We start from the raw sequence: 17,028 nt of genomic DNA on the forward strand, positions 1-17,028 counted from the left end.
TGGTAGTTAATTTATAATGAGTCAATTTAAAATGAGCCATTCATCTTCTCCATTGAGCCAAAAAGAGCCATTCACCATTTTGGCTCATTATAAATTGACTACCCATTTAATATGTCTTTCTAAAATTTTCCAGTGACACAAGATGACAGCAGTAGTAGTTGTGGAATTGTGAAATATAATGTGTTCACGATATTTTTTCTTTATTTAACTTAATCATTTAAAGTATTTTCAGATTCATGTCGCTGCTACTGTTACTTATGGACTAAGTTGATGGCGGGAAAAAGGGGTGAAGTGTGTGAGGACAATTTTATCCTTGTTTATGGAAAGAAAAAGGTATTTTTGTATTTAATTAACGGAAAAATTGACGGAATATGGATGGAAGGACGTCCAGCGCAAAGAAAGGTTGAAATGAGGGCAAAAATGCCAAAAAATGAAAGGTAGGGACGTTTTGTGCCAATTACCCTTTAATTAACGGAAAAACTAACGGAATATGGACGGAAGGACGTCCAGCGCAAAGAAAGGTTGAAATGAGGGCAAAAATGCCAAAAAATGAAAGGTAGGGACGTTTTCCACAATAGACTTGAAAGGTAAGGACGTTTTGTGCCAATTACCCTTTGGAAGTTACTTCTATTGTGTTGATACTTAATTTTGGTTAAACATTGATCGTTTTAGGTTCAAACTTGATGTTGGACTAAAATTCAAGAATTTTAAAGATGAAGGACATACGATGCAAATACGAAAGAACTTGAAATGGACCCCAAGAGGATATTCAGGAACTGATTTGAAGTGGGTGGAAAAGATCAAATCTTGCCATCACAAGGTTTGAACCATGTGACTGAAAAAAAAAAAAAAAGAATCGGCATGTTTTGGGTGTGAACCATGCGATCGCATGACTATACAAGACAGACTCTCTCTTTTTGTCTAATTAGACTTCTATGTGGAATGCAGATAGGACATGAATTTTACCCTAATCTCAGAACTATAAAGAGGGGATTTTTCTGGAATTCAAAGGAGATAAAAAAAACTTTTATTCACAAACATATAATCATAGACATTTCAATACCTTGGATTTTGAAAAAGGAAGAAGAAAATACAAGAAGACTATTTAAGAATTGTTGAAGATATTCAAGAGTTCAAAAGTTATTTGCCGTGGTTCTCTTTACAATTGAAACTCGGGTGATATATTATGTCCAAATGGTGTTTAGATGCTAGGATAGTGATGAACCCTATATTATAAAATTTTAATATTAATTTCAAGAACTTGATGTCATATACGTATTTAGCTAGAATGATTGTAAGTTTATTAATTCTTTCAATTACTTGATCTATAATTGAATAGATTTGTGATTTTTAATATGTTCAAGAGAAAGAATATGAAGGACAGTACATAGTGACAAATATTGTAAAATTCGATAATGAATAGATATATCATTATGTTTTCCATAAATGTTATTGGGATTTAATTCGTTTTCATATTCCGCATCCTTTATAGAAATGTAGTAGGGTCATATATAGAAAAATAATTTTAGCATTATTCGAGAGAGATTATTATTTAGGGACATCGATCTTCAAATCTAAATAAGCTCTTGTTTCAGCCCCATTATCTAAAAACTCATTTTTTTTCTCAAATTTATTTTAAACCACACATAATAAATAAAATAATTTTATATGTACAAAACTTTTATTTACATTTTAACCATGTGTTCTCCAGAAATATTATTCCAAAACTTTTATTATTATTATTATTATTATTATTATTATTATTATTATTATTATTATTATTATTATTAATTTTTTTATTTTTTTTAAAAATGGATCTCAAACAGAATATAAGTGTTGTCAATTACTTGAGTTGATAATATAGTAGAGGAATACAGGGAATTTGAGGTCCTAGTGATTTTAAACAAGTGGGTTTTCGTCAAAGTTCTATATTATTGAATTAGATTTATTCCAAATCTCTATAAAACCATGCTATTTCAATTATATTTATCAAAATGTAATTGAGTGTGTGTGTGTGTGGGGCACATTTTGAAGGGTTGGAAAAACTGATACTTGGTAGAATTTTTTATTTTTTTCTGGGCACAAGTTTTGGATGGCTTAAAAATCACCTAAAATTGGTTAATGTAATTTTGATCGATTCTCTTAACGCACTAAATCGGTGGGTTTTGACCATTTCCCATATTCTTTTTTAATTTTATCCTTTATAAAATAATTATTTCCAATCAACATATTTTCTTCAAAACTAACTAGTAAATAAAACTATATTAACTGAAAATTATTTATAAGTAAAAAATTAAATCATAAGTAAAATATTACTTATAAGTAGAAAAAGAATGTTATAGAAATAAAAATAAAAATATTACTAATAAAATAAAAATCACTTATAAAACTTAGTTATAAATAAAAATTCGCTTAAAATTATTTAAAAATATAAAATTTACTTACAATTGTGAAATTTACTTGCAAGTTAAACTTAAAAATTTAAGTAAATATTTAACTTTATTTAATTTTTTAAGTTAATATTAACTTATATGTTAAGAAAAAAAATTGATTTATAAGTAAAAAAAAAAAAATCATACAAAAAACTAAAATTTTAACTGAGGGACATATATATAATTTCATTTTTTAAAATTTTTTTTGAACCGATGAATAATAAACTCTCGACAATTTTAAAAATCGTTACTAAAATCCTTCAAACTCGGTTTGTTAGTAAACACTCAAATCTAAGAGCATCTCCAACCATTGCACCATTGCACCATTTTGCACTATTTTTTGGTGCAAAGTTGCTCCAATGCAACACCAAACTTTGCACAATTTTCGTGCAAAATAGTGCAAAGTGTAAAATGTCTCCTTTGCCCATATTTAACATTTTTTAAATAAATTTGTTAAGGGTATTTATGTCATTTGTGCTATATATTTTTTAATACAATAAATTATTATTATTTTTTATTAATATTATTATTATTTGCATTTAAAATAAATTTTAAATGTAAGACATAATAATTATTAATTAAAAGACGAAAATAATTTAAAATACATCAAACACGATTATTTATTAAAGTTAACACGAAATATATTAAATAGCGACATACATATGATAATCTAATTTTATTTAAAAAAATACAAAAAAATTGCATAATTCAAATAGACATTTTCACGAATTCCTTGCTGGTCATAGACAAATCAAGGATAAAGAAACTCACATTGTACTTTGAAATGCATTAATCGATCATTTGTGGAATGAACATATGAATTCTGAGAATTAAATTGCAAAAATTTAGCGACTTCGTAATATCTTCTATCTAAATTCGAGATGCATTGTACTATTTTCTAATGGCATGATTTCATATTTTCGTTGTTGTAGTATTTTTATTAATTGTTCTATATTTTGTATATTTATTAATGAATTTAATCTTTTCCGTAACTTAACGTAATTATTTATTTAGTAATTTATGTATTTATGAAATAATTAAATAAATAATATTTCAAATAAATAAATTATAAAGAATAGAAAAATGAAAAAAATGGTTAAATACTGTTCATTTAGTGTAATTTTTGGTGTAATTATTGGAGATAAATTTTAATTTAATGTAAAATAGTGTAAAATTTGATATAGAGTTGGAGATGGCCTAATACTTTAAAAACACTCGTGGTTACTGTCACCAAATATTCTCATGATGTGGACGTTCTTAGTGCTATTAGCTTTGGTGAACAATATTTTCTGGTTCCAGCTGGGTTTTTTTTGGGACTACTACTACTCATAATATGGACAATAGATTTAGCGGCTGTTGATATCATAATTGTACTTGGAAAGTATCTTTGGAGGGACCCTTTAATTGTTGGATCCCGTTGCTTTGCACTATAGCAACACTTCAATCTAATTGGAAAATCCGAAGTCTTTTCACATCAAGTCGAGTCTGAATTTGTCCCAATAACGAAATCTCTAAGATTTCTTACAAGAATTATTCCCCGTCTACAAGGAATAATCTCAAAGAAATTTCACGAGACACTCACATGGGTGAATATTTTATTTCGGTGAATCCCATTATTGTGTATATTTTGTAAACTATCCGTATAAATCCCCCTATACGTGTCGAATGGTTCTTCTTACAAACGATATTACTTGGGGTTAATTATGTAAATGGTTATTAAATTTTGCCATATGTTATTATTTAATAACTGAATTTAAAAATGTATCTTAATGGTCAATGAACTTTGTTAAGTGTTACTACTTCATAACTGAAATTAAAAATGTATTTTAATGATTATTGAGCTATGCATCATGTTATCCATCTATCACGCAAATGGAAAAATTCGTTAAGTTCAACAAACGGCATCAACTTGAGTGATGGATTGGTAAAACGATGCATAGTTTAGTAATTATTGAGATACATTTTTTAGTTCAATTATAACGTAATAACATTTAGCAAAGTTCAGTGATCGTTAAGATACATTTTTTAAGTTCGGTCATTAAGTAGTACCAATTTCTTTTTTCATTAAATCGACTCGTGTGAAAGAAGAAACTAAAGAAAATAAAGGGAAAAAAGTTGAAAAACCAAAATGACCTCATTTACATTGGCATAAATTTGAACATTTTTGTATTTTTTTTAATTTTTCTTCTTCATTTTCTTTCAGTGTTCCTACTGTTTCTCTTTCAATCTTTTTATACATAGTTTGAGATACGATGAACTGATACTAGGTGATCTAAAAATCAAATATATTTTTCATTGTGATGAAGACTATATATCGAATAAAAATAGAACTTTTTTCTTTTCATTTTCTTTAGTTTCTTCTTTCATGGAGAACGATTTGAGGAAAAAAACTATTACTACTTAATAACGAATTTAAAAATGTATCTCAATAGTTACTAAATTTCGTCAAGTGTTACTATTTATTAACTGAATTCAAAAATGCATCTTAATGGTCATTGAACTATGCACCATGTTATCGATCCATTACTCAAATCAACGCCGTTTGTTGAACTTAACAGTTTTTTTCAATGAGTGATAGATAAATAACACAGTGCATAGTTCAGTGACTATTGAGATACATTTTCAAGTTTAGTTATTAAGTAGTAACATATGACAAAGTTCAGTAACCATTCGTGTAATCAACCCTATTACTTTAAGTGGATCCATCTGGCTGCTTTATACAAAGGCATCAACCGAATGATTAGGCGTAAATTCAGGTGTCTGGACAAACATTTGTTTACCAAACATGTCTGTGAAGTAGACAAACTTTATTATCTAAAACAAATAAGTCCTTATTTTTCGTCCTTTAAAAATTTAAATTGTTTGTTATACGATCATTTTTCATAACATATTCACATAATAAAATATTCTACACAAACAAATAAAGTTTTCTTACTTTTTAACCACGCATTCTCCAGAAAATACTATTAAATAACTCATTATTCCCAAATAAATACTATCAAACAGGCCCTAATTAACTCGTAAGCCGAAATAACCTTTTGTTAGGTAATTCTCGAGCAAAAGATCTGCCCCAACAGGCCAACACGCACTTCCACACATATAGATGGAGATGTCAACATTTTTCTCAAATGCAATAGCCGATAAAAGAGGTACAAGCATACTCTAGATCAAATTGGATGAACATTTATGTACTAAACAAGACAACCTAAGATGGACAAAGTTATTCGCTAGTACAAATTAAATTACTCGTAAGCCGAAATAACCTTTTACGATTAATTCACAAGTAATTCTCGAGCAAAAACCCCCTCCACCACACCGCCACACATATATGGAGATATCACCACTTTTATCAATAGAGGTGCAATCATACTCTGGATAAACCTCAAAAAATCCACTCGAAATACTATTCGTTCAAACTTTGTACGAAGATCTCTTACGCAATAGACTCACCTTAACTTTCATGGTTATTTAAGGACGTGCATAAAGTATAATTATTTGTTCACTTGTAGTTCTGTAACGCGAATATCTTTTTCCGTGTAAAGGGAAAAGATAGGAAATAAGTTTATAGAGATTCTAATCATTTTTTTTGTTGAACCTTGCATTGGTAAGTGTACTTTTGTAATGACATAAAATCACTCTAAATCGCATGTTCTTTAGTTTCTTTTTATTTTTGTTTTTTGTTATGTTATTCTCAATAGTATATAATTACAGTGAAACCCTATTGTAAGCGGCCTTAACTTTTTTATTGAGGGCAAATCACTCTAAGTGATGCATGTGTTTTTATTTGCTTTCTATTTTCGTTTCTTTATTATATTGTTATATACAAAAATTTTCATTTAATCTATAAAGTGGGGTGGGTTGGGTTGGGGTGGGGTCGATTTCAGGTTGGTAAATGATGCTCTAAGTTGCATCTTCCTCCCATGTGTGGGTTGGAATTTTATATTAGGAAGAATACAAAGAAAGTTGTGACAAAAACCTCCGTGCGATCCGGACTTGTAACATGCTCTCTCTCTCTCTCTCTCTCTCTCTCTCTCTCTCTCTCTATATATATATATATATATATATATATATATATATATATAAGTGTGAACCCGTATCTTCTTTTATTAAGAAGTATTTGAGTTTGCTTCGAATATATGTTTGGTCCAACTATTTATCATTTTACCTACTCACTTCTATCCTGAAATTTCAAAGGATTTTGATCGATGTGACATTAGTAATTTCGTTTATAGGATTTTACGTAGCACAATTCACTTCTTTTGTACGAGTTTTTGGAATTATGCCCATGACAATTTTCTCATTTGGATTATTTGAATCAAATCTCATGAAATAACAAATCGAGTACTATTACTATTCAACATAATCTAAATCATTTGCTCTTGCAATAGTTTAATATTCCATCTACATCTTTAGGAATTCATATGTTACTTGTCGCCACAACCTTCTTCCTTTACCAAGGTTTGGGGACCTCAAAATAGGAATTTTCTTAACTTCATTTTGAATGCTCAATTATATGCTGGCTAAACATATTATAATCAAAATTAATTGTCAAGAAATTGGAGATAATAAATATAAATTTGCTCCAAACAAAGATTCCTAGGGTTATACATTAATGTCTCAACTATCTTGCTTAAAAAATATAATTAAATAATTGTTATTTCAACCTTTGAATAGCTAAAATGGTATGTGATCAACCATTTCCAATCATTTGATAAGATTAAGAAATCTATCTTAGGAGATAATTGACACTAAGGTTACATTTGTTTTGGAATAGTGAGTTTTTGGAGAATTGTGGTAAAAAAAAAATAAGGATTTTTTTTTACGTGTAAAATAATTTTATTGGAGAATATATGGTTGAAAATGAGTTTTTGAAAAGATGGAGCCTAATTATAGGCTTAATCTTCAACCTCCCTACTATATTTGCAATCGCTAAACAATGACAAGCTAGAGTTTACAAGAGACAACTGAAAAATGAAAAATTATGTGTTTGCATGACGTCATTCTTTTCGACTAATATGATTGTAACAATTGTTACCTCTTTTCAATGGTGATAACTCTCGTAATAGAGAGGATAACCATGACTCATATAATAATATTGACTCCTGTACATGTGGGCGTCGATTTTGAAGGAGTAGATTATAGCGATCTTGACTTGTGAGTTTTTGATCAATCATACGCTATGATTAAGAAATCTAATCTTAGGAAATGATTAACACTAGGATTAATCAAATCTTCAACCTTCCTACCATAATTAGCAATCCCTAAACAATGGCAAGCTAAAGTTTACAAGAGAAGATTGAAAAAATAAATAAAATCTTGTGATACCATGATGTCCTTCACTTCGACTAATATGACTATAACAATTGTTATCAAATCCCCATTTTTTATTGGGATAACTCACGTAATATAGAGGATAACCTTGACTCATATAATAATATTGACTCCTATGGAGACGTCAATTTTGAATGAGTAAATAATAGCGATCTTGACTTGTGGTTTTTGATCAATCATTAGCTATGATTAAGAAATCTAATCTTAGGAAATGATAACACTAAGATAAATTAAGTCTTCAAACCCCTTACATAATTGGAAATCCTTTAAACAATTACATGCCACTGTCAGAATTAAGGTTTGCCTTAATCTTGAATTGTGACCCTAATGACATCTAATGATTAACCTAATAGTATCAATTATGATAGCAATATCATAGAGAAATCCTTCTCGTTTTTCAAGAACTAGTTGGTATATGAAATCAAAGATGAGAAGAATCTTAGGCAGGACATGATTTGAACTTACAATCATTAGCTACTTATCCAACAAGAAATATTGCTATTTAGAATAGTAAATGTTGTCGTTTTCAAGAACTTTTAGTAAAAGGTAGTCATACTGATGAACAAATTTGTAAAATGTTGCTTCTTAGAAGACTTATCTAGTACCATAACTTAGATAAAATTCAATTTGATCATGTTTAGCACGTCAAGTACTTGGTGGTATGATTATTGGAGGAACAATACCCAATCTTGAAGATGCTTCAAAATCATTTTGATTGCTAGTTCGAATTACAATCTTTAGCTTTGAAACTAAACTATTTTCTTGTATATAAGAAAAGCTTCCAAATTATATGTTGGAAAGAAGCTTGATTGGAATGAATCAACATTTTTGATCGATTATTTTTCTTCTATAATCGATCGCTAGATACATCAACATTTATCAATGACACTTAAAGGAGATTTTGCACATTTTTCGTTAATCTATAATAAATATGGTCGAACATCTCGATCTATAAAGAATCAAGAAGGAAAAATTCTGAATGGGAAGAATATTTTTATTATCTAAAAAAAAAAATGTATATATGTTGTCATATGAATGTAAACGAGCTATCTAATTTCAATATATATAAAATAATTTTTTACCTGCTTTTTTCTACCACCTATGTTTATATTTTAGCATAGTTGTATATTTTATGGGTTTGTTGGTAAAGAATGCTGGCATAGGCTGGCAAATTGGTTTGGCCGTACCATAGGGCTTAGAACAAGCTCCCATGCACCCCTCGCCCACGCGCATGGATGATTTAAAATACTCATTATAATATGACATAATATAGACAAAAAGATAATATAATTTTTTTTAAATTTTTTTTTATTGACGATTTTAAATTTATCATGAATACTCTTATGGTTTTATTTTTTGGGTTTATGACAAAAAGATATTTCAAATACTAATATGACATAGAAAAGATAAAAAGCTCCACCGCGTGGACCACTTTTCATTTCATTCAGATGATCCTACGAGTTGGACGAATTTCCTTTTTGAATTGAGACTATTGGCATACTCAATTGTAGTCCCAAAGTGAGCCTCAGAGTGGCATAGTAATGGGGCGGCCACGGTGACATAAAATGGTGAAACTAGGGTATCAAAGATATAAGAGAAGTGCTTACAAGTTGCAACCAAACTCTTTCGCGGATGGTCTTTAACTTTTCAAGTTTGTAACTAATAAACTTATTTACAAGATTTTTAACTTTTATTAAAAAGATGATTATATACTTAAGCCCCTCCATGTTAGTACTATATCCCAACACCTATCATTCAAATCTTGAAGGCATATTGTAAGGTAGGATCGTAGGAGAACACTCGAGGAAGAGAGTCCCGTCAAGGCGGTGAGTGGATTTGGTTTGAGGGAGCGGGTTACATGGGGATTTGCATACAAATATAAGGGTTTGTAGGAGGAGCAGACATGCATGCTTTTTAAACGAAATTTTTTCATTTAAAAAATCAACTCGTTACACATTTAAAAGTTCGGGAGGACTCTCACAACATATAGTAACTTGGGCACTGACTTGTTATATTGCCAAAACATTGGAGACTTCCATATAAATAAATTTATACGCTCTCTAACTTTGCATTTATTGACGAGTTAATTCAGTAAGATATATTTGAATATTGTATACACACATTACACACAAGGGCTGAAGATTTGGTGACCGCCCAATAGATGGATTTGACATTTATTATTTAAATTTATTCTTAGGACAACAAATAGAAAATGTTAAAATGTTGGACGGCGCTGCAAGTACAGGGGTCGGTTTTTACATACTCCTGTTAGGCAACACACATGCGCGAGCTCCAGTGTAATTTTTTTTTTCATGTGGGGCCGCCCCTACCATGGCATTTTCCTAAAATGTTACGTAGTTTAAAGAGTACATTTATAGTGCACTTCTATCTGTACTGTCTTCTACTTTTTTTTTTTTTTTTTTGGTTGAAATGAATACCATTCTTTCGATGACATGGGATTTACCTACGGAATATTCAGTTAATTTTAAAATATTATCCTATTGGATTGAATTGATTACATTCATAAATAAATAACGATGAGATTGGAATTCAGAATTACATAAAAATACGTATTAAGAAGATTCACATTAAGAGAGGAGAGTAAAAAAAAATTTACGTTATGCTTAAGTAGTTCTCAATTTATGATTAAAAAATGTTTTCAATAGGTTGATCGATCCAACCCTACCAACCATCCAAGTCATAGAAATTTTTTTTTGCCAAATTTATTCAAATTGTAGTACTTTGTTATCATAATATATTTGATTTAAATTTAAATTTCTATATTTGTAAAATCAATAGACGATTTGTTGTTTGACATGCACAAATAAGTGATTTCTTTATCGTAGTAAATCACTTACCGAACCTACCCGAAAATGTAAGAAAATTGGATAGAAACTTGGACAAAATTCCTATTAAGAACTAGAATGTGAAAGATCCAGACACGAGTTGAACTTTTTGTCCTTAAAAACAAATTTGCCCCCTATTGGTGCCTATAAATTATAGCAATCGTCTCTCAAGATACAACGACCAACTTCTTATGTTTGCAGCACTTCAAAATACTAGGAATGACGAATCGAATGAAATTTTGTACTCCTTTTAAAATGAAAAAGAAACAAGATTTTGATGCAGAATTTTGGCAAGAAAATGACGTTATATGATATGCTTTGATTGCAGTGAATAGGAGTGAATGAAACCAATACATAGGAGTTCAATTTATAGTGGGTTGCAGTCGGAGAGACACAATCCAAAAATCAACTTGTTTCATGAAAGGTTGTACTTTTCGATTGCCGTTCACTAGCACTAGCTTCCCCGCTCGAGCTCCCATTTCAGAGACTTTGTTGTTTGCCTGGCACTAGGCTACTGTTCAAGGGACGATCTTATATATATAAATCAGAATTTTTTATTTTGTTATTATTTTTTTTCAAAAATCATTTTCTCCAATCACACTTCATTCACTAATTTCTCGTATGTTTTAAATAGATTTCAACATCCAAATATACAAAAACATCTACTCTATGAGTAGAACATGATCGACCCATTTTTTACCAAATTCAAGCAGCGAGATCCATCCAAATATTCGGTAAAAGTTTGATAAATATCAATTTTATAAACTATATTCCAACAATTCCACACATGAATGAAATTTATAAATATGCACATAAAATGCAGACTCTAACAAAAAAGAGTATAGACGACAAGCTAGAGCAATAGGAGAGGTGGCTTTGGGCTTTAAACCTTCCTTAATATAATACAATCGAATTTATTAGACTAATTAGTGAACATGATGTCATGAACTATTCAGTTGTTGGTGTAAATAAAAAAAATTGTACCAACACCATAACTTCTCTAACATCTTGGTTATTATGGTTGTGTTCATTTTGGTCCTCAACAACTCTTAGTTTCATAAGTGCTTTTAAAAAAAAAAATTAAAACATTTTTGGAGAATGTGTGGTCAAAATTTTGGAAAAAAAATTGAGTTTACGTGCAAAATATTTTATTTTCAAAACATATTGTTGAAAATGAGTTTGGAAAAAGAAAAGTTTTAGATAATGTCGATCGAACTCGGACATTTTTCCAAAATAATTAGCATGTGAGTAGCACGAACATTGTGTCGAGAAAAAAAAACAATGAAAAGCATAATTATTTTTTTGTTAAACAATAGGAATATGATGGAAAAATACATTCCTTTTTGCTGGAATTGAAAATTTTCCAGACATTGAACAATAATCTTAAATGTCATTATCCTTAGAAATTTACAAGTGGGACATTTTAGTGCCCTAAGAAACATTTAGGGGGATGTATTTTCCCTTTCTCCTAAAAGTTCTCATGGTCCCTTTGGCTTCCTACTAACCCTTCTTGACCATTCAACGATTTCTTCCAAATCTTAGAGCCTATTTGGTACTGATTATGTGAATTGATTTTTTTATTGTTAGTTTGAAAGGTGAGTCCTATCTGTGAATGAAGTGGTAAAAATAACGACTGACTATGTTAAATAACAATCAAAAAATTGATTTTTCGACTTAAATAATCAAAACCAAACAGAGGCTTAATACCAAAGCAAATATAAGCATAATTATTTTTCTCATAATTTTACCTAGAATAAGATAAGGAAAAACCATAAAGAAAATAATACCCGATTCTCGGTTTCATTCTTACTCTTATGAATTGAATGGAACAAAACACTCATATAAGAATAACGCAATTTTAAATTTAACTTCTTAATAGTAATTTCATCCATCCTAGTAATCTTCACTAAAAAAATAATATAAATTTATCACAGAAAATACAAATGAAAAATAGAAAAAATATAGTTCTTGAAGGTTTATATAACGATTTTACTAGTTCGAGGAGACCTATGTTTCGATAAACAAGAGCCACGAAATAACGATTAATCTAAAATTTAATTAATTAAAATTCCAATTAAAAGAACACCAAAAAGGATATGCCAATTTTGGCAGCTAGCAAGGGAATTTTGATGAAAAGAATAGATGGGACATGCTTGCACATGGGTTCGTCGTATATGGTGAATACAAAATCATAAATTAAAATTTTTTGTAGTATATTGAGAAAAATAAAGCATCTTATTTATATGTAGGGTCAAGCCAACTAACTCTGTAGGACAAAATGGATTTTATTTAAAAAAAAAAAAAAAAAAAGGAAGGAAGAAGCTCTAGCTTTGCATGTGGAGGGTCTGGATTAATTAAATGCATTCTACTTTCAAAATTCATGGCATGAAAAAGCATACCATTAGGAATGTTGTTGTCCTCCCCAACCTTGTGATATAACCCTTTAATACGAAAAAAAAAAAAAAAAATTAATGCAGTGTCCACCCTCCTCGTATGGAGTTGGGCTCACTTCAGATAAATTATATTTTATTCGAAGTAGATTCCCGTCCATGTGGAGGATAGACATCGTTATAGGCATCCTGATGTACGTGTAGCATAGCCTAACAAAAATAAGTGGAATAGTTAAGTTCAACGAAATTATCAAGTATCGATCATTAAAATATTTGAATGTGGCATTCATCATTGGCATTTCATTAATCATATATTTGAGAGCTACCACACTTCTTTCTTTTCTTCATCTCTTCTCGTCCTAAGAACAAGTGAAGAGAGGATTACTTTAATTAGATCCACTGCACCTTAGTTAAAACATGAGGGAGATATGTGGCTAAGAATATCAATCTAATTTGCTTATCAAGTGCAACGAAGTTGACTCTTCAAGAGTGTATCTCATTGATGGCTCGAGCCTCCCAAAAGGACGCCATCTCTGTCTTTAAATAAATTTGTTAAAAGAAAAGACACAGATACAATGGATGGCTCAAGCCTCCCAAATGGAAGCCCTCTTCGCCTTCTAATAAATTCTCTTCCCCTTCTAATAAATTTATTGAAAGAAAAGACATAGATAATTTAACCCCTGTTTATTTTCCATTATTTGGCCATTAAAATAAAAAAATATGACCGTTATCCATCGTATCAAGTCACCATATTTGAATTTCTAACTCTTGTGTGAGGCCCGTAATGACTATATTTTTCATTCTCATTCTTACATTAATGGAAACAAACGAGACCTTAATATTACAACAACATCTATGGTAGTCGATGAAATGAAGTGAAAAAAAAAATGTTTTTTGTATCGAATTATATCCCATATCTTAATTTTAAACTATAAACCTCCGCCTCCCCGCCCCAACCACGTTGGTTGTAATTATTACCAAAATTATGGGCATTTTCTTACTCCCACTCTATATAACACTCTTCGATCCCTCAGTTAACCTCCTCATTCTTTCATTCAACACAAAAACTGAACAAATTCAAACAAAAAGACATGTCTGCCTGCAGCAAAATCCGCCACATTGTTCGGCTCCGCCAGATGCTAAAACGGTGGCGCTTGAAGGCCGCCGCCGCCTCACGCAGCGCACCCTCAGACGTCCCGGCCGGACACGTAGCTGTCGCCGTCGGCACCACCTGCAAAAGATTCGTCGTTCGAACTGCATACCTAAACCACCCAGTTTTCAAGAAACTGTTGATCCAGGCCGAGGAGGAATATGGATTCACCAATTCGGGCCCACTGACCATTCCTTGCGATGAATCACTCTTTGAAGAGATCCTTAGATACTTGGCCCGCAAGGAATCGAATCAAAATAATTCGGCCCGATTCATGAGCTTTGAGGATTTCCAACGATACTGCCACGTCGGAATCAGAAGCAACATTGAGTTCTGGGCCGAGTCACGGCCGCTTTTATATTCTGACAAGTCTATATGCTAAATAGACTTCAACAAATTGCTCGGATTTTGACTCGGGTTCACTCGTTCGATTTAGCTCACTTGCACAGCCTACATTAACAAATTCTGACGTTCCCAACATGAAATTGAGATAATTTTTCGTATTTTCGTCGTTTTTTCTTGCTTTTCTCATGAGAGGAGCAGTACGGAGTTGCTGAGCTGAATCGATCCTGCCCCGGAGATGGCAAGTAGGTGAGCGAGTTGCCACCGAGTCGTCCCGGGTTCACTCGGAGTCGAGTCTGAAGGAGAAGAAAGAGTGGAGACACGATACACACGATTTTAATTGATTCAGTAAAACGCGACTTGTAAAGGAACTGAACCACGTTTCTGCATTATTCTATTTATCATGGTACATAATTCTTTTTGAAATAATTGAAATATATTATTGTTCAAAAACAATGGTTATTGATTGGTCTAACGTGCAAGCCTTTGCCAGTTATTTGCTCTGTTTATAGTTTTTATTTTCTTGGAATTATTTGGTTCATTTTGTTGCAGCTATTTCTTCAATTTTAAGAGAATTTTTGTAGGCATAAATTTTACAGTTCTCGACAATATTGAGTTAAAAATAAAATTACATGATTGACAAATTTTGCTTTTTAACCTTGGGATTCGACACACAGGCTACTTTTCTCTAAGGGTCCATTTGATTGTAAGAATGAAATTTGGGTGGAAAAAAGGAATTTTAGAGAATTGAATTAATTAAAATTTGTTTTTATTGAGAATTGTCAATTAAATGTGATTAGTATAATTTTCTACCTGAAAAATATTGAAATTTTAGATCTTTTAATATTCGTTTGGCTTAATTTTTCAAGAAAATTTTCAATTAAAATGATAACATTTGTTACAATTTGGAATAGAATTTGTTTCAATTGCAAAAAATAAAAAAAATCTAGAAAATGAAAAACCACCTAAGGGAAACATTTTCCTTAAAAAGGTGAAAAATGGGTTGTACAAAGAAAACCAATTCCAGGAAAATTTTTTGACGTCAAATAGCATTTTTGGTTGGAAATAAAAAAATATTTTCTATTTTTCATGGAAAACCAAACCTATCAAACAGGACCTAATATTTGATGAAGGGGGGAGAAAAATATTTTCTACTGAACTGGTACATAGGAAAAAAGAAAAAGAAAAAATTTGCAAATCAGAATATCTCGATCAATTTAATTTGTTTTAACGATCCATTTAATTAATGCAAAAGGAATGTGTTTTAATGATGGGAATAAGTTATTTGTACAATGGATTTGTACAACATGCTTAATAATGGTGTAGGTGTCAAAAAAGTATTGATAAGAAAAATAAAGTATTTTTCAAACTGTCCAATTATAACCTGCCACGTAACATGTTATCAAACTTGTTGTAAAAGTCATTGTACAATAAGTGTGATTCTTTAATGATGAGTTGGATGAAAAATGATTCTAGGGACAATCATTAAAGTTGCAATGACATTAAGAACCATGCTGGCCCTAACAGGCCGCACACTTGCAAGAGAGTGGATGATTTTTTTTTTTTTTTTTTTTTAAATAATCACCACTCCCAACCCACCCCACGCCACCTCACCCCACCCACTTCAAATGTGTTTGGGAAATAGGGTCTGTACAGTCGACATTTTCCATGACATTAATTCGTAGGGATGGCAATGGCTTCGTCTCATCCGGTTTGCTGCCCTGTTTATTATTATTATTATTTTTTTACATTTTCAAAATTCAAAAATAGAAAAGATACACCATCATTGCTTTTGCATTTGATTTCCTTCTGAGTATAATGGGTTAAATACTCGTACTAATTACAGAACATTAGAAACAGTTGCATCAGTTTCAAAAATAAAATTATTTTTAATTTTTTTCTCTTCACAGGGCGAGGAGAATTATTCCCCGCCCCGTCTTGCCACGCCAATCCGTCGAAGCAGATTTTTGTTTTCCCATTCAGGCGAGGTGAATTTTTTTGCCATCAATATTAATTCTATGCATGCCAAAAAATAAGAAATCATAGATGAAGCAATTAAGGAAATTAAAGTTGACTTGACCATGTAAGAATATTTCCCACATGTTTTTGGAACAAATTATTAGTGCTTGATTTAATAATGCTTATTAGATTTATTAAGGGTCTATTTAGCATGGTTTTTGAAAAGTAAAATGAGCTTTTAATACTCAAAAATATATTTTTGGACCTATTTGACTAATTTTATGGAAGTGTTACTTCAACTTAAAAAAAAAAAAAAATTCAGAGGAAGTTGATCTAATATGATTTTATCTTAAAAATACTTCTAGAATGGAAGCTTTTTTAAAAATTAATTTTCAAATAAAAATTAAGATAATTATTTCCAAAAACTCTTCTACAAAAGGCAAATGCAAAAAACAAAAATAAAAGTAAAAGTAAAAGTAAAAGCAATAGTCATGCCAAATAGATCCTAAATTACTTCTTTAAAGCTTTTTGACATAAAAAATACTATGTCTTCAACGAAATCTATTTCTGATCATGCC

At 30.6% G+C, this 17,028-nt stretch overlaps 1 protein-coding gene across 1 annotated transcript; it reads left to right on the forward strand.

Annotated features, from left to right (window-relative positions):
- The first annotated feature begins 14,033 nt into the window (after positions 1-14,033).
- On the forward strand, positions 14,034-14,989 carry LOC111394931 (indole-3-acetic acid-induced protein ARG7-like). Its single transcript, XM_023020977.1, has one exon. It carries the CDS (start codon positions 14,091-14,093, stop codon positions 14,529-14,531), a length of 441 nt encoding a protein of 146 aa, XP_022876745.1. The 5' UTR covers positions 14,034-14,090; the 3' UTR covers positions 14,532-14,989.
- Positions 14,990-17,028: the final 2,039 nt, after the last annotated feature.

Source organism: Olea europaea, chromosome 5 (genome assembly GCF_002742605.1).
Source record: "Olea europaea var. sylvestris chromosome 5, O_europaea_v1, whole genome shotgun sequence".
Taxonomy (NCBI): Eukaryota; Viridiplantae; Streptophyta; class Magnoliopsida; order Lamiales; family Oleaceae; genus Olea; species Olea europaea.

Excerpts from the sequence above, each read along its gene's own strand:
- LOC111394931 (XM_023020977.1), top strand. The coding sequence starts at position 14,091 with ATGTCTGCCTGCAGCAAAATCCGCCACATTGTTCGGCTCCGCCAGATG.